The sequence below is a fragment of the Triplophysa rosa genome, linkage group LG9 (genome assembly GCF_024868665.1).
Source record: "Triplophysa rosa linkage group LG9, Trosa_1v2, whole genome shotgun sequence".
NCBI classification, from domain to species: domain Eukaryota; kingdom Metazoa; phylum Chordata; class Actinopteri; order Cypriniformes; family Nemacheilidae; genus Triplophysa; species Triplophysa rosa.
The window spans coordinates 13,342,906-13,367,144 of record NC_079898.1 but is presented as its reverse complement, the minus strand read 5'-3'; the positions used below and the strand labels follow the sequence as shown (position 1 = coordinate 13,367,144).

Genomic DNA, 24,239 nt, shown 5'->3' with positions numbered 1-24,239 from the left:
ATTAGATGATTAAGTGTTTTCTTTTTACTAAAAGAATGTTAAGAATGTTGGTGTGTTGTCCGGCCACAATAAACTGTTTTTAGGAGACCACTCCTTGGGGGAGGGTGCCCCTGGAGAACATTCCTCAATACTAGAGACCGACCACAGGATGTATGTTTTGAGAAGGTTTTATTTTTCAGGAACTACGCAGATAAACGTGGCGTATGATGATTGGTGGAAAGGGAGCAAAAAGCAGAGGAGGAGTCAGAAGATAGAGCGACGTCACATACTTTATAAATATGGGTGTATTTGAATATTTTGGTTGTTGGCTTGTGGTGGAGAGGGTGGTGATTTACTGGCAACCCAAAGCTTTGTTACTCCTTTTTACATCTGATAATAAAACTTCTGCTTAATTTTGGAGAAACGTCTCTTGCAAATTTTTGAACATGCAGGACTGCCTTTAAAGTCCAACAAAACATATTACCTTCTCCTCAAATAAATCGGAACAATTTTTTTCTTTTTATATATTTTAGTTAATAAATTGTGAAAAACAGCCAATATACCTTTTAACTTTTGGCATAAAGGAAAAAGGGTGGAGTTTATTTAAACTTTCACTCTATATTTATACTGTATAGCTACAGTATGCATCAACAGTATATATATATACCACATAAATTATGAGGTAATAAATACACCGGATAAAGCAGACTATCTTTTTGTTTGTATTTTTCACTATCTCTGTTTACAGAAAGGTCAGTTGTATGTTTGCGTACGAGTAAACTGCTGAATCGACATGTTATCATGACAGCTCACTTTAAAAAGAGCTCAGGTTCCTCTGACTTGTGTCTGACGCATCTGAAACTTCACCATGAAGACACTTGCATCTTACCCTTTCTTCTTTCTCTGCTGTGGCCTTGCATGGTCTGGTCTGTATTTACAATACAATATTAATACTAACAAACACAAAACAAGCAGTTTTCTTTGTCTATATTTTGTGTCTATAAAATATTTATTCATTTATAGAGCTGAAAACGGTCAGAAGATGTTTACGTGAGAAGGTCATCATATTCCCAGAGCAGGCCACCAAAAACTATGTGCAGCTCCATGCAAATGACACTATGGATTTCCCTGGAATCACCGTGTGTCTGCGATTCTACACTGATGAATCCAGCAAAAACCAAAGTCTTTTTTCTCTGGCTACACCATCTGAGGCTAATGACTTCACCATATCCTTGTCACCCATCAACCTATACAAGCTGCAGGTTCACGGCACCAGCTCTGAATTTAACGGACTGCCGTTCAAACTAAACCGATGGAACTCAGTTTGCGCAACCTGGAACTCTGTCAGCGGTTTCGCTCAGGTGTTTGTCGATGAAGTGCCCAGCGTACAAAAGGCTGTGGCTGTTAAAAACGCTTTTAAAGGTGACTCCAAAGTCGTTCTTGGCCAGAGTCACAAATCATACGCAAATGTGGACTTTATGCAAGATCTAGCCTTTACAGGTTTCATAACAGATGTACATGTCTATAAGGAAGTGTTAACCCCTCGTCTCATTAAAAACTTCATGGAGGCAAAGATTAAATTTAAACTGGGTGATTACATAAACTGGCGTAATCTCAAACACACAGTTGCAGGTTCTGCTTCTGTGGAACCGAGGCAGCATGTAACCTTTTATACCAATCAAGAGGAGAATTAGGCTGCTGTTGCATTGTGAGAAATGTTTGTGATTAACATGTAAAAGGATCTTTGTAATGTGTTTCAGTATTAACTGAATAATAAACATTGAGCAGAGACAGACTGGAACTGGCTTTATACTTTGACAGTTCAATGACCGGAGCAGCATGAGTAAAGTTAAATCAGTCAAATCAAGCTCAAACACACTGCAGAAATACTGATATATATATACAGTAATATTAAAGCGGCAACGAGCACCTTTTTGTCCCTAAAATAATGTCTCTAAAATTATTTTAGTGGTAGGTCAACTTTTAACTGGACGAATTTTACTGCCGTTACTACCTGAGCAGCCTCCTATCGGCTGAAACTGCACTTGTAACTTTGGTGTTCGGGCCGGTACAAGCCCCGCCTATCCCCTGCCTTACGGCATACGTCACGTTTTACTCGTAGCCTGGGAGAAGTTAGCCAACAGCAGAGCTAACAGTAAGATGAAACTATCCAAAACATCACCATGGCAGAGCCAGCCAAAAAACCAAAGAGGGTTTTGTCGGAGGAAGCAAAGAAAAGAAAGCGAGAGAGTGATCGGACACGAGGTCGGTCACGAATCAATATCGGATGGGCTTACACTTGGTGGCGCGAGCAGCAAGAGGCAACGGGTTGCAAAACAGATGGAGACCTAGCGGTCCTGCTCCTGGATTTGTAAGTGTTATTTGTACATTTTTTGTTACTGTCCTGTACTTCTGAACGTATTTGTTATTGTCTGTGTCATTGGCGCACCACCGGTTCACACTTTATAACCGTAAGGTAGCTGAGAGATAATATATGATTGCTGGTGTCGATAGCTAGCATGTTGTCATGTCTTGTCATGAATGTGTGTAGTGCTTGTAAATAAAGACTGAACAACCACACTAAACGTGTTGTGGTAAAAAGTAGCAGATTATTTTGTTCAGACCAGTAAACCACATGAATGTTGAACAGTTCAGTCGTTGATTAGGCTAATGTTGTCGTTATATATATGTACATGCTATGCGCTGTTTTCATACCGAGTTGACTGTAGTTATAACATATATTACACAAAACACAACGCCTTGTCGCGATTGTGTTTAGTGACTTCCGATATAATAACAAAAGAAAAGTACTATAGGTTACAAAACACATTCAAGTCCATGCGTTGTGTTTCGGGTAAATACAAATGTTCCATGTAGCTAGCACGCTCTGTACATACACGAGACCAACTATGCAAGCAAAAACAACTAGGCTTACTTACCGTTCTTTGTAGACATTACAGTTTATAATTATGTAGAAACGATACATAAATCTTTGTACTGATATACGAAGAACATATGGTAACACGGACTATTTTACCATGATGGACATAGTTTGAACGATGTATCTGGGTCCATCGGCTTAGTAAACAAACTCACGTGTATTGAGCTGCCAGCGGGAAATCTTTGCGACAGTTTTTACGACGGTGCATACAGACAATTCCGCTTATCAACCACGTGGGGCAACAGTAAGCAAAAGTTACTCGTTGCCGCTTTAACCACAAAAAGAAAATATAAGAAGATCTGGTTTATGGCAAAACATTAAAATGGTTCTAACGTAAACAAGAGATTGGGCTACCCTACAAAAAGAAGCCACTTCTGTTAAACTAAAATAAAAAACACATTTTCACAATTTTACATTTTATATTCAAGTTCATATAGTAACAATACAGTAAGTGTGATGTTATGTTTACTTAAATGTAGAACTTATAAAGTAAACTTATATAAATCTACCACACTAGAAGTTTACTAAGAGTATTTTTCAAAGTGCACTGTTATTGACAAAAAAATGTGCAAAAATTTTGTTTTGAAGCTGTGAAATCAATGAAATTTACTGTTTTAATTGAGTAAATGTACTAAGTAAAAAACACGTAAATCTGCATAACTCAAATATTAGAATATATTAGAATTCACTAAAACTATTAAAAATATAATTTGATAATTAAATACTTATTCATTTTCATTAAATAAACTTAAATTACAGACGTACATTTTAGAGAAATTAACTGTTGGATTTGTAATATAATAATGACATTAGCATGCCTATTATTAGCAGATTGGCTGTTTATAAGCACATATAAAGCACACATTCTACATGACCATATTCTACATCCCTAATCCTACCCAATACCTAAACCTAACAACTACCTTACTAACTATTGATAAGCAACAAATTAAGAGTTAACTAAGCAAAAGTCGTAGTTAATAGTTTACTAAAACCGAGAACTGGGCCTTACAATAAAGTGTGACCAAAATGTTTTGTAGTAATGTAAACTATATGTTTACTTACTGCTGTTACACTTGAAGTATACTTAAAAGTACACCTTCGCTAGTATATTTTAACAGTTCAAATGAACACAAAGAGGTTCTCACAGCTTGACTGTAGCCAATGCTCGTTTTCTAGAGTCATAATTTATGTGTTTTTTAACCATTATTTATTTAATTAAATTAAAGTAAAAATGTATCCTGTACATTAAGCCTTAATTACATCAGTTGGTAACTTGTGTATTTCTTTATAAACAAACTGTGTTCAGTGTTATAAAAAAGTGTTATAAAAATGGTTAAATGTCAAATGGCATCTGCATGTGTTCAAAAGACTACAGAAAGATCTGGACACAAACAATACAACACATAATGACACATATAGCACATAATGACAGTGAAAAAACATGCTTGAGTCCACTTTACACAAGAACGTTAAAAGCTGTTCAATTAAATGATAAAAAGCTTGATTCACAGAAAACAAATGTGCACCTAAAAAGTTTTCAAAAATGAAACCTACCAGCACATTACCTGCTGTGCTATTCTGAAGTCTGACGTTCACTAAAACCATTTGACCTGACATTTTCAAACAATAAAGGATTGTCATTTTTGTGAATGTAATGTATTTCAAGAATAATGGCAGAACGATACAGCAAAAAGCTATTTTTATAATGAAACCCAAACTATGGCTCAAGCAGTGAATAACAAACATTTAGGATTGTTTTAGCATCTGACTTCAGGTGATTTGGAATATAGCACAGACAAATGATCATTTTATTGTGCATTACACAGATCTTTTCTGAAGCTTGACACCACCCGGTCCACATTCACTTTCATTATGCTGTATGCAAAAGAGCAGCTCAGACATTCTTTGATGAAGTCACATTGTGAAAAGCGCTATATAAATGAAATTGAATTGAATTTGATGAAGTCATATTTGATGATGTCATATTTGTTGACGGCGTGAGGGAGTAAACATTGACAAAATTCTGATTTTTAATTACAGAAATATGTCTTTTACAGTACCCTTCTTAAAGAAATTTCATGTTGTAAAGGAATTTCATCAGTTTTCTGCACACTTATTAAGACTCATGACATTTTATAATAAAATTAACCTCATCCACTGAACGAATAAATGCTCCCTCACAGATATGCACATAACCTATAATATTTACAAAGGCATTCAGTATGCATAGCTTTAGGGAGTGTAATAAGAATAAAAAGTCAAACTGAAATTAGCATTGCGATATGGCAGTATGGTTCATATTGGTGTATGGAGTCAGGGGTTTGTCTCAGGTGCCTCGGGCATGTGAGGTCCTGACACATCAGCAGGGGAGAACAGCTATCTTACACAACAGCCCTCAACACCACATTCATACCACACTCGCAACCTTCCAATAATAAACATCCACCTCATGCAAGTCTGATCAGTATCTTCAGGCTAAGTTTATAGCTGGAAATATGAGGGACAATATTTATGTGAGAATGTTGATTTTCTTTGATATATTTGTGCGTTGAGGTGTCAGAGTAGCAGGTTTTTAAACTCCGTACTGAGAATTGAGACGAGAATCCTGTTTTGGTAAAGCACATAACGTCCAAATCTTGTCCTCTCCTTAGGATACATAGCCTATGTTCACTGCCTGCTAAAATAATGGAAAACAAAATTCAGGGAAATTAAATTTGTGCAACAGATTGTTCAGGAGATCTGTTCAGTAATACACATCTGGAAGTGAGTCAACAACAAAGTTTTTTTTTTACTTTTTCTTCATGCTCACAGCAATGTGTGGGCAGTATATACACACAGGTATAAAGACTAATAAACTGAATGCCAGAATGGTTATAGGAGGTGTTATTCCGGTTTCATTTTCAATACGGATGCGTGATAATCATTCCAAATAGCCGTCATCCCTTTCCCACCGCACATACTCATCTCGTCACTAAAAAACCAAATGGATCATTCTGACTCATATTAGCAACCTGATGACTTTGACCGATGACATCATCAATGACACAACAAATCCTTTCCCATTACCAATATACCGTTTTGTGACTCTGAACTGGAAAACAGTGACTACCTTCTTTGTTATTCCTTATGTGGGCTGAGACACTGAAAGGAGACAATAGTGTGAACATTCGGCTCAACAGGAGAGTCATTCTTCTCACAATGTGGGTGCATGTGACCCTACAACAACTGCAGGCTTTGTAGTCCGACTGCACCATGATTGATCATTTACCCTCAGACGACAACAATTACGACATAAGTGGAGCATAATGGAGTAAAGATTAAGGTCTGCTGAGACATCGGTCTTTACGGAGGAGGCATCTTGACCACAGGCGCTCAAACGCAGCGGGTTAGGAAGTGGTGATGATAATAAAGTGCCATGTGGTCATGTGACACAACAAAAACATGACTTATAGTAGTAGAGAATGAGTCACTCACAACTCAATGTGATCTTGCAAATACGATCTTATGAAAAACATAAAGGCTTTTTAAGTTACAGTATATTCAGTGTGTTTGTAAGAACCGCCTGATCTCACAGGAATTTCTTACTATTTAATAAGGTGCCTACTGGATGTCATGATTCTGCCGCATCATGTCATGGTTCACGTGGTCTAGTGGCAGGATCATGACAGAACCTCATGTTTTATGTGAAGAGGGGCATTTTGTCCATATGGCCTTCCACACACCCTCTCCGGTCTCGTTTCTGTTCCCGCCCTCTCGTCTCATTATTGCTCATTTATTGTTTCATGCCCCACAGCTGTCCCCCTCTTGATTTATCCCCTTTATAATGCCCTTGTGTTTGCTGTCCTGTACTGGTTCATTTTTGATTTGTGATGTTCCCTGACCCACCTTGTCTTGTAATTTTAGTTTAGTTATTTAATGTCATGTCTAGTGTTGTATTTAGTCTTGTCTAGTTTAGTGTAGTCGGTCCTTGTTCCTGTATACCCTTCCTGTTCTTACCTTGCTGTTCTTTTGTTTTACCCCCTCATGGGTTTTTGTTTCGTGCTTGTATTTATTATTAAAGTCCTGGTTTACCCCTTACCCGCTGTCTGCGCCTGGGTCCTCTGTCCTTGTCTCACACCTCGATTCCTGACACTGGAGCTCTAAAATGATTAATCCCGATTAATCCCATGCTGCATAAAAAATTGAATTTACATATTATGTCTGTGTACTGTGCATATTCATTTTGTATTTATAAAAACATACATGCATATGTATATTTGAAAATATTTATTATTATTGGTAAATATAAATAAATACATGTCAATATTTCCTAAATATATATATATATATATATATACATGCATGTGTACATGTATGTGTTTATATATAGAAAATGAATTGTATATATAAAAAGATGTGATTAATCATGATTCATCGTTTGACAGCCCTGGAGTATTTCGTATGAATCCATAAAAACATCCTCTAAAAAAAATCATGTAAAAACCTGAAATTTTCTGGAAGGTATGGGACGACAGAATATAATGCAAACTAACCGTTTTTCCATGTAAAATTACACGGTTTTCTTGTAAAATTGCAGTCTTTCCCAATTTTTTTTACCATATTTCAAAAATACAAAAAACATAAAATTATGTTTTTTTTAAACAATTCTAATATTATCTATCACTGGCATAAAAACAGGTTGTACTAAAATGCCCGAATAAGGTCGCATAAATTCATATGAATTAGCCAACTGGTAAAAACAGTTATGAATTGCCATGAGGCTATTTTGATAATAACGCAGAATTGTTTCATGTTTTTCTCATTCTTTTTGGTCATAGCAGAGGGTTTAAGGAATAAGAACAGTATCATAATACATCAGATTTTTTTCACTTGTATGTACAGTAACTGAAATAACACAGAACAGAGAACAGCAGATGGTTGCAATACCAGCAATATGGTAAAATGGAAGATTTTCTTTGATGTGAAACTTATTGGGGTTTGAGCCAAAAGTGACAAATGAGCCAATAAGAGCTTCAGTTAGTAGAACATCTAAAAAGCTGCAAGCACTTGTACTGTGAACGAACAGAAAAAGTCATTTAAAGCGCTGATGTATGTTTGTAAAATACAGTTGCGTTTAACACCTGTGGCAATGGCAGTTAATTACGAACATATGTGCTTTCCTTTTTTAATTGGAAAATCAATAGAGAAACCAGTATGGGGCATTAAACCATCATGTGTTTGGCCAGATAATATTTGTTCAGCTTTTGAATCCCTTTTGGATTTTGCTAACACTTAAATAGACTTTGAATTGGCAAATCATATTGTTTTTCCAGAAAGACCCAGCTCTCTTTATACAAACCTGCACTTCACACGGCACTGAAGAACATCCTTAGATCTTTGAGGAAAGGTTTCAAAAAGAACTACAAGATACAGATTTATGAAAATGTTTATTTTTACGTGAAGAAACTTTCTTTGGCTGCTCACTGATTTTGTATAGGTAGCCTACATTTTTTGATAATGCAGTCAGACTAAAAAGCTTCTTAACATGTACATAATTTACATAATCATTAGGTCACGACCCAAGTATGCAAATAATAAATAAAAACAATGTCTTTGAGACATCATGAGACAACATAATGATACTGTTTCAGCAATGCAGTGCATAAGAGTCAAACATCCCAATAAGCAATAAATACGTTAGATTTATACTAACGCAACATTATTAGTCTATACATGGGAAAAGATGAAAGAGAGAAGTCTTAAATGTCCAGTCAATCTCTGGACAGATGGTTAAGAAACATTAGACAGTTCAGGCAAAATGAAGGGACAGGACAATAAAATCAAAGTACTGTATTACAGAGGATTTCAGCAACACAGATTGTGGTTGTGAAGAAATCTTAAAGATACAAAGGAAAACAACTTCACACAATACAGATGTGACCCTTTTGAGCCATTTTACTGTTAACACAGTTTGCATAACGTTACATAAACACAGCATGAAATGCAGGCAAATTTTCCTTGGCTTTATAAACATGTTAACCAACACTTTACATTTTACTCTGACAATTGTATAAACACCAACTTGAAACTGAAATAAATGATTTTTCTAAGAGAAGCAGAAAGATAACTGAAGTTATGAGAGTAAACTTCAGTTGGACCTCTGCTGGAGCAGATCATGTGATCAGTTTAATAAGTGCAGCATCACTTTGTGGCAGATGCAGCTCCATAGAAACAACCAAAAGGCTCCGATGCTCATCTTTGTGGCTACATATCCAATGTGTGAGTTTTACAACGTTAAAATATTTTTTCACTCTCCACTTTAGGACAACTGCATATAAGCCATACATAGCTTGGTTCGTTTGAGTTTGAGGGTTAGCCAGTAGTGTGAGATTGGGGCAGAAGTGTTTTCCTGATCAATGGCAGATGTAGAAATTGAAGAAATTGATTGTTGAAGAAATCTTTTTTGGTCCATTTGGTGATGCTAGTAAATAAGATCAAGTTATAAACAAATTGTTGCCTTGGATTTATAAGGTTCTATCTACATTCTAAGCAATCGAGCTAAGGGTTTTTGCATTCCATTTGACTTTGTAGATAAAAAATTGTTTTCTAAGAAAAGTCCAAAAATTTACACGAAAAGAAAAAATACATTATGTAAATAAGTTAGAATAAGATTGTGTAAATAACTAAATTTGGACTAAAATGTCAGATAGAACCTTTTAATTCCAAGGTGACAAAATGTCTGAATCCCACAAAAAGTTACTTTTACACTTAATTTTGACTTACCCACAGCAACAAAAAAACATATGCACTAAATACAGTTCTTGGCAAATAGTAATTAATATATCAAAAAGTCATTAACTCATAGACATTTCAAATAATTGAGAAAAAAGTCATATTGTTTTTAATTAATGCCCTTACATAAGTGATCAATATTCTCACAAAACATAATTCTGGCCTCCATCCTGTCCCCATTTTAGATCTGGGTGAGTTTATACATGCCCCTTCCCTCCCTTACAGCTGTTTCAAACAAAAAGCCAGCAGGTGCGATGAAAACGCAGGTGTCCTCTACAGAGGTTCAAGCAATACTGAGGGAACACGTGCTCCACTATGGAGCATGAATTGAGAAGGAACCGCACACAGACTACTCATGTCTCAACCCTCTGCTGTGATTTACACTTCAAGAGCTCTGACACCATCTCCTTCCATTGGCAGAGAACGAGAGAAAGAGAAGACGATGGTGAGAAAAATCACCTGGGCGTTCAGGTGAGTTCGGTGTGCCGGTTCAAACGCAGGTTCCCTGGTGCATCGTGTGCTGCTGTTTGCGGCTCTTTAGACCTGAGCCCTTGCCTTTGAAGTCCCCGGCCCTCTGCTGGCAGGAATCAACAAGAGCGCTGGCTATGGTAATGCCTGTGGGAGGAAGTAGAGAAGGATATGAGCTTCAAAGAACAAGATTCAGCAGTATAGGTGAGGTGGTGAACCCCTAAAATAAAAATATTGAGACCTGCCAAGAAAGCTCAAAATGTTTGGAGTTCAGTACATAAAGAGTGAATGCAAGTGGCATATAAATACAACCATACAGCTGATGCAGAACAATTCTTTTTTCAGAGACACGCCCTCAGAAACCAGCCACCGCTTTGATCACCACATTCACGTTGTGTCTGTACAGTCTCTGAAATGTTTAATGTCTTCTAAATTGCTCGGTTTTTTAACAATTCTATTACATTGTAGATGGATTGCTGTAGTGATTTACACTGATATCATTATCACAACTTCATTTTAATTTGTTTTCATAATATGTTTTGTCATGCCAACAAAGTGCTTTGAAATCAACATCAATTGACAGCATTCAAAGCTCATAATAAGATCATACAGGCATTTTTTCATGGAATTTTGGGTACAGTATGTGCATAACCCCATGCACCCTGCTCATGCAAAAACAAAACCACTATATGTTTCAAACATAATTGTAAATAAGTTATTTACATTCAATATGAATAATAAACATATTATTATTATTAAGTGAAAATATGCAGATTCAAATTGGCTTTTGAAGCACAGAGAGACGAAGATGCGATGGAAGCGCCTGTCACTTATATTCACAATAATCTCGCAGTATAACCTTCCCCGTGGCCAGCGCAATACACATGAATTTGTTTACTAATCTGATGGATCCGGCGAATGCAGAAACGTTGTTTTTGAAAACCATGTCACAAACTTCCGCTGGCAGGGCTGTGTGTACCGACCCGAACACAGAACTTAAGAGTGTGGTAGTAGCCACTCTGAGGCTGCTCAGGTAGCAATTAGTTAACAGTTGTTCTACCACTGAAATAATTTTAAAGACATTATTTTAAGGTCGAAAAACTACAAAGTGTTGCTTTAATTTTTTTAATATTTTATTGTAGTTTTGTATATCTCTGCAAATAAGAATGTTTTAATGAAAACGACAGTAAATGTGTTCAAGCCAGTCAGCAGGAAAGCGCCTTATTCAGGTGACGAGCTTTCCTCTGACAGTCTGGGAGAGAGGGGATGGGTTTTTTGTGTGACGTAGTCTTCGACTAACTCTGGACCAGGACATGCTGATCGGATGACATTCCGTTCAGAAACACGTTTACACTCGACTTTTCAATGTATGTGGACAATATCCGGTTACAGGTCGCTTGTTAATGCCAAATATAAACGCAGCCTATTATTTTTCCACAAACAGAAAAATGATTCTCCATCAAAGCACGTGTAAATTCTCACAACCTTCTCCAAAAATCAATTGTAAGATCCCTTCATCGACGCCAATTAAGTGATTTATTTCCGAAGCAAACCGAGCGTTTATTTACAGCACAAAAGACAACAACTTCTCAAGAGCAAAAACATTTTCTGCGGAAGAGAGATGTCCGTCTCAAGTGAGTTAATTGCGAGGCCGAATCAAATCAGGTACACATGAGGAGAATGCTAAAGTGCTCTCCGCTAATGGAAAAATCCAACTCATTATTGTGATGCTTTGGCAGGTGAGCCGCCTGCATGATTAACCCGATGAATTCTGCACTTTCCGACAGGATGTGCGAATCTGAAAACTCCATTAAAGGGAATCAGAAAGGCTCTGTTGACCTAAGGCACAGATCACTATAAATGGACGCTTTAAGGCTTCTGGGTTATTGGAAATTGCCTTTGTCTTGTCCTAGTAAAACTTAAATGTCCATCTTATCCCGCCATGAGTGATGCGCAAAAGATGTGTTCCAGAGATAAGCAGAAGAATGTCCAAGCAGGAGTTCACGGAGCAGCTGTCTCCAGCGGGTCCTCTCCGCACCACCTGCTCCTCACAAAGTGTCTTTACGCCACGCCTGGTCACTCCTCCGACTGATGTGCTCTCTGCAAGCAATCGCCTGCACTCCAGCCTCAGTGTGATGCCAAGGTTACTCTGAGAGGGAGTACACACTTAACCTGATTGTCTATGTAATACAGTCTTTCCTTGAGTCATAATGACTTGTTCATCATTGTTGGGACATGGGATCTGGTGTGGCGGAGGTCAACGGCATCATTTACCTCAAAGTTATGATCAAGGTTACAAATGTATCAGGGATTATAAACACACAGGGTGTTCTCAGTATAACAGACTTACATTAGACAGCACAGGTAGCTGTGATAGCACACTTTGGGGCTTTTTCACTGTGCGTGTTTTCTTCATTTTAAACCCAGTTTTAACATCATGTAATTTAAAAGTGGGGTTATCACTACATTTTACCTTGGCTTATTTAACCATTCTTCAATGCAAGGTTATCACTACATTGTACTATTTATGCAATGAATGCAAATACACAAATATAATAAATAACATCTTATATATTTAATATAGCTATGGACTCAAACTTGTTTAAATTGCTGATCATAATAAGGAGTTTAAAGTAGGCATGTTTAAAGTCTGCAGGAAGTAACAATCGTATTATTTTCAACGTTTTTGATTAAAGATTATGAGGGCACATAAATAAAAAAACATATGAAGTGCACAGATAGGTCACTACAATATTCAATAAAAATACAATTAAAAAAAATATATTTCATGATTTCATTGGATTGAGAGAGTACATCCACTACTGATTGCATTATTCCAAGATCATACAGAACAACATTAAAAAACTGCATGGGAATATTACTGCATGATATAACATATAATCATCAGTTCACGGTTTGATTAAGCTGTTGGAAGTGTGGTAGAGTGCTTAACATATGGGCTCACAACTTGAGCTGTTATATAATAGTGAAGCTTTTCAGTTACTTCAAGTTGCAACATCACTGATTTTATAGTTAAATGCTGCTGTCCTTCAGGTTTTTAAAGGAACAGTTTACCCCAAAATGAAAATTCAGTCATCATTTACTCTCCCTCAGATTGTTCCAAACCTGTATACATTTCTTTGTTCTGATGAACACAAGGGAAGATATTTGGAAGAATGTCAGTAACCAAACAGATGTCACCCCCCATTTACTGCCATAGTAGGGAAAATAAATGCTATGGGAACCAATGGGAGATGAGATCTTTAATGTAAAGGTTCACGAATGAGTGAACCATTGTTTGTTTAACCAATGTTGTATCATTAAAGGGGTCATATGGCGCGAATACGTGTGTCTTTGGTGTGTTATAAGTTGCCCATGCATGTATTAGACACATAAAATTGCAAAAATGAAAGTGTCGGAACAAAAGATGCATTCTATCTAAAAGCGAATGCTCACCCAGACCTGCCTGAAACGCCTCGTGTAACCACACCCCCACAAATCTACGTCAGTTCGTGGTATGATTTGACTAAGACCGCCTAAATATATATGCAGGTAAGGTGGGCGTACCTGTCATTACAATTGCTTTGGAACATGATGTTCCAAATATGGTAAGAGGCGTTACATTTCCATCACACGTTTGCAGTATTCCACCAATCACTACGCACTGGTTAACTGGCCAATCATAGCACACCTCGCTTTTCAGAGCGATGAGGTTTGTGAAAATCAGCGCGTTTCAGAGAGGCGGGGCAAAGAGGAGATAGAAACATGCACGGTATGTGGAAAACACAGCGTTTTTGAACCACAAAGAACCATTTGCAAGATTCTTACAAGAACCATTTCTTTCTATTGTATAGTCTCCAGAACCTTGTTCCACTTTTGTGAAACAGAAAGTTTTTTATAGAACCATTCTCTTTTTAGGAAAGTCGTTTTACTGCTATCCAATTACTTCAAATTGTAAAAACTTGTAAAACTACTGTTTCAAAAGGGCTTTACCAAAACTGCTGTCCACTGTGATATCCCATAAAAGGCCCAGTGGCTAAATAAAATAAATAACATGTGACTAAGCCCTTTTAGCGCTGGGGGTTTTACAGAGCTAATTCAGCCCTGTTTTATGTAATTACAAAAGACCTGCCTTGATCTCAAAATGAATGCGTCTGTTTGGGTATCAATGTGCTCCTCAGGGTGGAGAGTGCCCTCCCTCTTCTTTGTCCTGCTATCGCTGTCACTGTCTGACTGACCACATTGACCACAGCTCAGTTACCTGACATGATAAGGCCAAATTTGTTTCTCCCAGCACAAAAGCATGAGTGAGAGAGAAAACAACACAAAGAAAAAACTGATATACCTGTATGGCACGTAACCTTCAGAGCAATTTTGGAGCACTAAAATGTGAACAGGTAAACACCTGCCCTGCCACTCTTTACGATATGTAATGACTAAAATACATGTTTACAGCAGGATGATTACATGGTACACTTCTGTTTATAAAGGGGGGATGTATGAAGAAACAAAATAATATGAAATATTATTGCAATACATCATGTACAATTATAAATTTAATGTAGATTGGCAATAGGCTGCAGATGCTGTTATACAGTTTACTGCACAAAACCACTTTCTGAAAAGCTTTTTTCACCTTTCTTGTGATGCATAAACAAGCTTCGATTAAATTGCATTAAGGATGTAAAAGATGGTCAATACATAAATAAATCAATGTTTTGCATTGTGATCTCAAAAGGAAAACAGAATGTTAATGAGGAGGTGATTTTGATTAAAATGTGTTCAATGTAAATTGTACAAAAATGTATGATTATAAGAAAGAAGCAAAAATAAAGCTCCACCCCAACCACACCCCTAAACCTGATCTCAAGGGGAGAACGTAACTATTTTACGAGGTGGCGATTTCGAGGTTGTGTTTCAAACTCATTTATTAGCAATGCAACATAGGACTGATGCAACAAACACTGTGATTCATTACCCGTGGATGAATGTTTCAAGTTGAAGAATAATCTCAAACTGGCAGGAATGTAAGTAATGCAGTATGCTATACAGAAGCCGAGACCGCCTCTAATATTATTTTCAACATTTGAATTGGTTTATGATAAGCATTACGCTTGCACAGGGAAGAATATTTTTCAAGTCCTCCAAAATGCATTTGCTTAAAAGGGTTATAAATAAGTCAATTTGCCACAACAGATTGTAGGCGCAGATAAAGCAGGTCACAATAAAATCAATTTAGCTTTGTTGTTCACTTATAAAACTATCAAAAGACTGCACTCTCATTCACACCCTATGCATGCTCCCCAAGGTGCTGACTATGCTTTAAATGCACTAAATGGACATTTTAAAAGTGTAAGCAAGTAACACGAAGACACCGAGGGCTTTCTCGTAAACGCAGAAAAACAGATTGCCACAGTGATGTTAGAAGGACGCTATAATACTACAATTCAGTGGTATAGACTCTTTGCCAATGACCATCAACTCTTTACTGTCTCTTTCTTCTCATATGATAAAATATTTTAGCGCACATCAATGTGTCATTGACATGAATGATTTGGTGAGTAGTCATAACAAGCGCGTAAATGTGGATTCATCCGCAAAAAAATCTTCAGGGAGTTTCAAACCAGAGTCCTGATCACCCTGTCGGGTTTTATTGAAAGACAATGACCACGTGTCTGTACATAATCCATTATTTATTATTCTCCCATGCGGTCTACTTACACAGCAGATCTATGTTTGACACGGAAGCATTAACTGTAAAAATGAGTTGTGAAGGGAGTGGAATGACTTCTTTCAGCGCCAATTACTGCTACCTGTATCCCGCTCACCGCTGGAGCAACTCTTCATGTAAACAAGCAGATGAGCGAGATGGAAATGGGCTTGTGTTGTGCAGCGCTCTGCTGATCTCTGCTGTCTGAGAGCCGTGAATCTACAGGCAGGAGAATCGGTTATCTCACAAACAGATGTTCTGCTCTGCTGTATCCACCTGACTCTCAGTGTGACACCTGGAACACTCAGCTCTCTCTGCATGTGTGTGTGTATGCGTGTGTGGAAATGTTCTTGGAGGTTCAGTTATATAAAGTGTTACAAGAAGGCTGTACACTGTCAGCATGTGGTTGTAACTGGAAAAGATAAGGCATGTGCCATGAATGTGAGAAATGCAACGTTACAATGCGATGTTACTTCTGTTTTGTAAGTACACGTAGATAAATATCATCAGACACACACGCATGCACACGCGCACACACAAAGTTAAATTGTGTCTATATATACAGACAGATATAGATATGAATTCAAACATAGGTCATCACATCAATAATATGAATTAAAAATGAAAAAAATCTTTTAAAATCTGTCATGGGAGCAGTTATTATACCGGCTATTAAAAGATGACTGAAGACCTCAGTCAAAGTGACCTGTGAGGAGACGCTGACAGTGCAAAAGATGAAAGAAGACAATATCACTATCACTTCACAGCCCAAGCAGCACGACCCTGAGATGACCAGCTCTTATATCAACTACACAACTACTGTAGAAGATTTTGGCTATTCTCCTTTATGCTTTGTACAGACCTATTGTCTGAGGTAATGCCCTTGGAAAGAACGAGCAAGATTAGAGCGTAAAATAAAAAAAAGAATTCCAAAGAATTTACTTTTTTTCTTTTGGCTCATTTCTAATTCTGATACACATAGACTAAAAACATACACACACATACTCGTTTAGAATCCTGAAAGGCAAACAGAGTTAGAAGTGTGGGGATTTGGCAGGACTGATCTAGATAGATATTTATATGCAGGGATAAAAAAAAAAAACATAGTACAACCTAAAATCAGTTATACTGTGAGGATGTACCAACTGTCCTTGTGACGTAAATGCCATAATATAGAAACTAAATAATGTCTTAAAGGTGCAATGTGTGATATTACTATTGACAGAAATCCAATATAATATACATAACTATGTCTTCAGAGGTGTATAATGACCTTACATAATGAAGCGTTACGTTTTTATATACCTTAGAATGAGCTATTTCTATCTACATGCACCGCGGGTCCCCTTACATGGAATTCACCATGTTGTTTCTACAGTAGCCCTAAATGGACAAACTGCTCTAAAGAATGCGTTCCATAAATATATTATCTCGTTCAGCAAAGAAGCAAAAATGTTATGATATCTTAGTTCTGTGTCAGCCGCCGTAGTGCTTGGAAAGGGAGGAGTGGAGTGAGCCATTGGTTGCAGTTCACAGCCTCACCACTAGATGCTGCTAAATTTCATACACTGGACCATTAAGTGTAAAACGTTTCTACAACAGTGTAAAAACAAAAATCAAAAAGGACAATTTTAGTGGTCCTATCTACAAAATGTTTGGATAAGGGGTTGAGGTGAAACTAATGGACAGAAAGTATCATCCTGATAATGCACGTCTATGAGAGGAACAAGACCATTCCATTTTTTGTTCAAATACAATTTTTAACCTGAAATAGGATCATATACAAAAGGCTATAATTTTTACCGTACATGCAACAATTGTTTTAATGCAAATACATAGCTACATTTTTAGTCCAATTTGCAAAAGCCTAGATTCAAAACTACAAATCAAACCCGTTCTCACTCCCGATTAGTCACATATTGATGCCCGGTCAGCGCCCCTGGCATCACTTATAACACACAGGGTACCCCTTTGGCGTCGTTTTTCGACGAGCTGGGAACTGCTTTGCTGATCACTAAATGCTTCAGACCGAGACGTGTGCAATTCTTTGCATTTCATAATTATTTGTGGTTTTAATATTTTGGAGCACCTAACCCCAACCCTAAACCTAACCATTTCTCAGCCATATAAAACACAACACACGAATAAAAGTACAGGTATTTATTGCACAAACTGACCAAAGACAGTGTTAAAGAATTACAAACAACTCGTGTCGCAGACCTTTTTGCACCGAAGCGGTACGATAACTTTATATGAAGATTCTGTATCTGTGAATGCACGCATTTCATTCAGAAAATAAACCGGTACATTAGCTAGATGCAGTCGATCGCGGGAGCCAATACAGTTTCACGCTCAAAGCCAACAAAATGACGTGATCGGTCACGAGACACGGGAGAGCCAATGGCATCGAAGCTAATGTAACTCTTCTTCTGGCGGCAATTTTGAACGTCTGTTGTTCGGTTCACCGGATCTGAGATTTACGGTGGATGGTGTGATCGCTTTTGCATCTGTTCCTCGTACAAATCTATCATTTTGCGTTGGTATCTTTGGAATATCTGTATTTTTGAACAACTTTGTGACTGCTTGTATCTTATGTTTTATATTTATAAATAAACTGTTTCATTACTTGCTCAAACTGCCTGAATAGCGTCAAGTAAATGTTAACATGTTAATTCTCCTTTATATTATGCACTTTGGTACTGTGTGATTCTACACCATGTACTACGGTACAGGGTACTGGGTCAGCGCATGCGCAGTGAAAGACATGCGTGTGTGTAAGAGAAGCGGGAAGGCTAGGTTTTGTTTTGTACCAAGCGGTAACGTTTACGTAAACGCAATAAAGCGTGTTAACCAAAATAAACATTGTGTTTATTGGAAGTAATAGTAAATGCAATTATCCTATCCATTAAACTTAAATCAAACCCCGAAACATCATCATTGCATATTATATCCAATATACAATTTCATAACGATGGTAAAATTCACACGTGAAAAATGACGCCAAAGGGGTACCCTGCGCGTTAAAAAGTAACGCCGAGGGGCGCTAACCGAGCGCCAATATGTGACGAGTCGGGAGTGAGAATGTGTTGACAAAACACTGTGATGCTGCTCATATGTGTAAAGAAATATGTAAATGCATCTACAAATATGTGGATACGCATAAAAAATACAGTTTTTGTGCTCTACACAGTTTGATCTTGAATGACCTTTCCATGGCCTAACCTTCAGTGCGTCTCCGATGAAAGAATACCAATCAACTAATCAACACCAAATGCCATTTATATATTGGCATTTCTCTCCTTGCTTCACTCTTCATTGGCAACTTTTAGTAAATATCACACATGAGAGCTACAGAACTGCCTGGAAATCGCCACTATGTTTCTCCAACCTGAAACCGAGGTGAAATCTCTAAATATTGATTTTGTATTGAACCAATGTCTAGGCACAGTTAAGCATGTACAGTGATCTATCCCTGGATCTGATGTAAAAGCTATTAGAATGATCAACTGCACTATTCCTCGAACATTCAGTCTCCACACACCGTGTTTGCTGGAGAAACCTTAGTATTTAATCTTGTTGACAAGTAGGATGGCACTTCTTTTTGATGTTGAAGGTGTAGGTGTAATGTCTGTGCCAAACGAAATGGCAATCTGTTGGGATGAACGAACAGTAAGATTAGTTGGCGTGAGTTTGGGGAGAACTTCCTGTTTTGAGAAAATAATAGCAACTCAGTTTGGTGTGGTGAATAACATAAAAGCCTTCAGGAAATAATACATCAGAATACATCCAGACAATTGCAATTCAGCCTTAACACTGATAAAATAATGTATATAAACACTCTTTTCATCAGAAAGTTGTTTACTTGTTTATGCATTATCTACGAGTGTCATTACCACACGTCGCAGTCTAATTCAGTCTCAATTTTAGCATAATTCAAGGTGAAATGTTGTTGAATATTTGATGATTCCGACTCGCTATATGTCACGTGTCTGCAGAGTACAAATGCATTCAGCATCTCTTCACAACCATCTCCAAAAATCTGTCAGTCTCAGAGTAACAGGCCAATTACTGTACGCCTTTTCACTCTTTATCACAGCAAGCAGCGCACAAGCTCAGATTCAAATGTGTCACTGTTCATTAAACCAAAGTGAAGGCGTTAGTTCCTAACAGACTACGCATATGCTTCAGGGACAAAAGATTTGATTTCCTCAAGAAAAAAACATTCTACCTCTTCAACATTATACTGATCAGTCAGCATTATCAAACTGTTGTCCCAGCATACACTGCATCTCTCGTTTTCACCTCATCTTCATCCTCTCTTTCCCCTCTCCTCTGTTTTATCTTGTCTTGTCTGTGAGGTGCAGTGGTATCAGTGTCATACTGCAGACGGGGAATGTTGGCGGCCAGCAGAGTGCCGCATGTGTCCCGTATCTAAACCGCTACTTCCTGCTGCGGTGCAGCTTACAGCTGTTCGCTTTTCAGCTCGTTCACAGTTACATGGTGAACACAAGCACACCACAGAGACAAAGAGACCGAACAAGAGATAGAGACTGGCCTTAGTGAGGGCAGATTAAGACAAATATAAACTGGACGAGAAAGAGAAAATTGTGAGCAGTTGACAAGACAAATGAGATAAACAAGACTCAAAATGAGAAGCTTTGAAAGCGTTTTGCTTATGAAAATCAAATAAAATATTGGCCTAAAAGTTATTGGAAAAAAATGAACAACAAAAAAAATGAAATGTTGCCTCAGAGATAAACTGAAATAATTTTAAAGCACTAAAATTATAATATAAACAAAACTAAAACTAAAATTGAAAACTAAAATCAGTTAAAGAAAAAATCAAATCAGCAACATGAAAATAAACAAATAAATAACAAAATGACAAAAGCATTTTTTGCGGGTCATATGACACGGCTAAAACGAATATTATCGTTTGTTTTAGATGTAATGCAATGTGTATACACGATTTAAGGTTCAAAAACACTGTATTTTCCACATACCGTGCATGTTTGTATCTCCTCTTTGCCCCGCCTCTCTGAAACGTCAGGTTCCAGAGCAATTGTACTGACAGGTATGCCCACCTTACTTGCGTATACATTTGGGCGGTCTTAGTCAATCAAAAACCACCAACTGACGTAGATTTGTGGGGGTGTGGTTACACGAGGCGTTTCAGGCTGGTCTGTGTTAGCATTCGCTTTTATATAGAATGCATCTTTTGTTCCCACACTTTCATTTTTGCAATTTTACGTGTCTAATACATGTATGGGCAACTTATAACACACCAAAGACACAGATAAACACGTATTCGTGCCATATGATATAAAATATTAATAAAAACTATAATTAACACATTATACTTACTAATTTATTTTATTTTACTTTATTTACTAATATTTCATCTAGTTTAGTTATTTTGTTCTTTGAAATGATTATAAATAATTAAAAAACACCCCTTTTGACCTCTTGTTCAGTTGCAGTGTTTGCACCTGCCTTGCCGTAAGACCTGGGATTAAATCCTTCCCATTGCTTATGTGGTTTATGACTGCGTTTTAGCAATCCTGCTTTAGTAAAAATATATATAATGGGAGACTTGAAAATCTGAGACTCGAAATCTAAATGCAACTATTGATATAAGCACATTTGTGACCAATGGTGAATAAAAGCATAAACATAAATCTTACCACACTGGCCGGGGGGAGGCATTGCAGAAGATCCCCGTGGAAGACTCATCAGCAGCGTCTGAACGGCAGCACAACTGCCTGCACACGGCTCCACAGCTATAGGGCCAGCCTGAAAAAAGTGAAGTCTGAGTTCTTTAATGTATCACTGCAATCTGAATCAAGCTAATATTAAACTATTGTGTATAAATGCTGCAAAGTTTTTTGTACCGATGCTCATAATCATAATCAGTAATGAACCTTTCCAACTAAAATGCCATAAAATGTTTTCAATGACACAGAGGTACAAGCTCTCAGTACCCATCATGCCTTACAAACAGCCATTAGCCATACTGCAAAATAATACAGGTACCATCCTAGGAAGTTGCTTTTGCAATTCGATGACTATATTCTCTGACAAACTTGTTTACTTTGGCATTATATAAATCAAACACACAGTCTCAGAAAACTGTGACTGTGCTGATGAAATGTACTGGCCATCTGCCAGCCAGGCACAGAACAACACTCCCCTATGCCTGGATATACTTGGCAGGCCTACATTGTTTAGCTTTGCTAATGCCAATGCTAATGACATCTGTTCCAAATGTTTTTACACTTATAATGTTATCATATACCTTAATAATCAAACTTAAGACATTTGAAGTACTATAGCAGAAGCTCTTTGCGAGCAGACTTCCCAATACATTGTTCATTCATCAAGTGTATGGTATTTACACAACGGCTCACTCCACCCCTCCCTTCGAAGTGGCTGACACAGGACTAAGATGTCGTCACGTTTTCACTTCTTTGCCGAAGGAGATAACGTATTTATGAAACTCGCTCTGTATAGCAGTTTGTCCGTTTAGTGCTACTGTAGAAACAACATGGTGAATTCCATGTAAGGGGACCCGTGGTGTATGTAGATAGAAATAGCTCATTCTATGGTAATAAAATCATAACGCTTCATTATGTAAGGTCTTTATACACCTCTGAACACATAGTTATGTATATTATATTGCATTTCTGTCAATAGATCCTCCTTAATCTCACACATTGCATCTTTAAAATGAATAGACACCATGCAATAAAAAAGCAAAAGTCTTGAAATACTAAGATAAAGATGAATTTGTCTGAAGCAAATGAAGCACTGAAGGCTATGTACAGTACTGCACTTATGTGTACTTACCAAACAATCACACGCTTGGGCAATGAGAGCCATTACAGAACATAACATGGACAAGGTTGTATTTAAAACATTATTGTCCCCCACTTAGGAAAGTTAATGTCTGTATTTAGGACTATTTCTTCTCCCGTCATGCCCTTCAAGCACTGTCTTCTAAAAGGCAAGAACATTTCATTCAAAGAATCACCTTCAGGTTTCCCAGCTCCTAAAAGCTTTCAGATTAAACAGGTGAAGGACTGGTGGTAAATGGCCCTGTTTATTTCACCCTCTCACGGTATGTTTTCTATGTAGACAGACAAGAAACCAGGCCTGATTCTAAACTCCAGAAAACAACATGCCACTGAATAGTTAAATGAAATATCTGTAATAATGAGGCAAAAATAAAATTAGAAGGAGGTAAACCATTTTAAAAGTTTGTATAAATTCTGTTTGAATAAGTCACTTGCTCCTGTAAATGAGTCGATGGATCCCTCTTACTTCTAATAACTGATATACAAATAGTTTTATATTTTGTATCTAATACACTGAAATTCATAAATAAAAATGCCCAGATTGTAAGAGGTGTAATACTGCATCTCAATCACACAAGTTTAATCAGAAACCACCAAAGTGTGGCTCCTCCAGCCCACAGTCACCATCTCGAGGTTCAAACACGACTATTAAACCCCCTTAAATCACCCTATATAATCCATTTTATTCAACAAAATCCTGCCCTGTCAAACATGATAAATATCTGTGTTTGAGCCGAGTTCCTAATGCACACAAACATTATGCTCCCATTCCCTTTTATTCCCACAACATTTGTTTACCATTTTTCAGTATACAGCACGGCGTCCTAAATCTAATAGTGAATTAAGAGCTTATGACTGATGAGTGTAAAGGAGGGCGGTCTAGTCCCGAAAATCCAGAGAAACACCAGCAGGTGGTGAAAGTGGATTTCTCCCTCATTTGCAATTTAAGGGCTGTTTATAGTGCATAAACAAAATGGGCAGAGCTTTAAAAATTAATGCGTACAGTCGGCTCACTGGTGGATGTTTGTTATTACAGAAGCTAATGTTACACACATGAAAAAAGTGCTATGTTAGGTGTCAAAATGCTATACATTATGACACCTAACAGCATATTTACAACTAAGCATCTTGATGTAAACATAAGCAGTAAATGAAAAGAATTTAATGCCACAGGGTGCCGAATCACGTTAATTCTTTATGTTTTCCATTGCTGCTCCCTGTATCTGACAGTTTTATACATAAACGAATTCAAGACAAATGTAAAAAAGGAAGAGTATATACTACGAGAGCTTTACAATCATCGTTCCTCCCTCTAATGGGTCTGAAGGTCACGGCTGAGGGTGTGCTGTTATATCGAACGCCTCTGACCGTACAGACTCCGCTGTGGTCTCAAGCTGTCTGACTATGGCAGAGTGACCACAGGGGTCAAAGAGGAGTACAATGTTTACTTACATCTTGTCTGAGGTATTCAATGAAAGAGATGCTTCAATTCAGTAGTTGCCTGCCAAAGCTT

General features: G+C 37.4%; 2 protein-coding genes across 2 annotated transcripts in view; one reads left to right on the top strand and one right to left on the bottom strand.

Annotated features, from left to right (window-relative positions):
• The first annotated feature begins 840 nt into the window (after nucleotides 1–840).
• Nucleotides 841–1,673, top strand: apcs (amyloid P component, serum). The gene is made up of 2 exons (XM_057342271.1): nucleotides 841–905; nucleotides 1,003–1,673. Exons 1-2 carry the CDS (start codon nucleotides 848–850, stop codon nucleotides 1,671–1,673), a joined length of 729 nt encoding a protein of 242 aa, XP_057198254.1. The 5' UTR covers nucleotides 841–847.
• Nucleotides 1,674–8,340: 6,667 nt separating this feature from the next.
• The window catches only part of atrnl1a (attractin-like 1a), a 245,483-nt gene continuing 229,584 nt past the window's right edge, over nucleotides 8,341–24,239 (bottom strand). Inside the window, 2 exon segments of the mRNA XM_057341818.1 lie at nucleotides 8,341–10,309; nucleotides 21,557–21,665. Coding sequence (XP_057197801.1) covers nucleotides 10,185–10,309; nucleotides 21,557–21,665 — 234 coding nt within the window. The 3' untranslated portion in view covers nucleotides 8,341–10,184.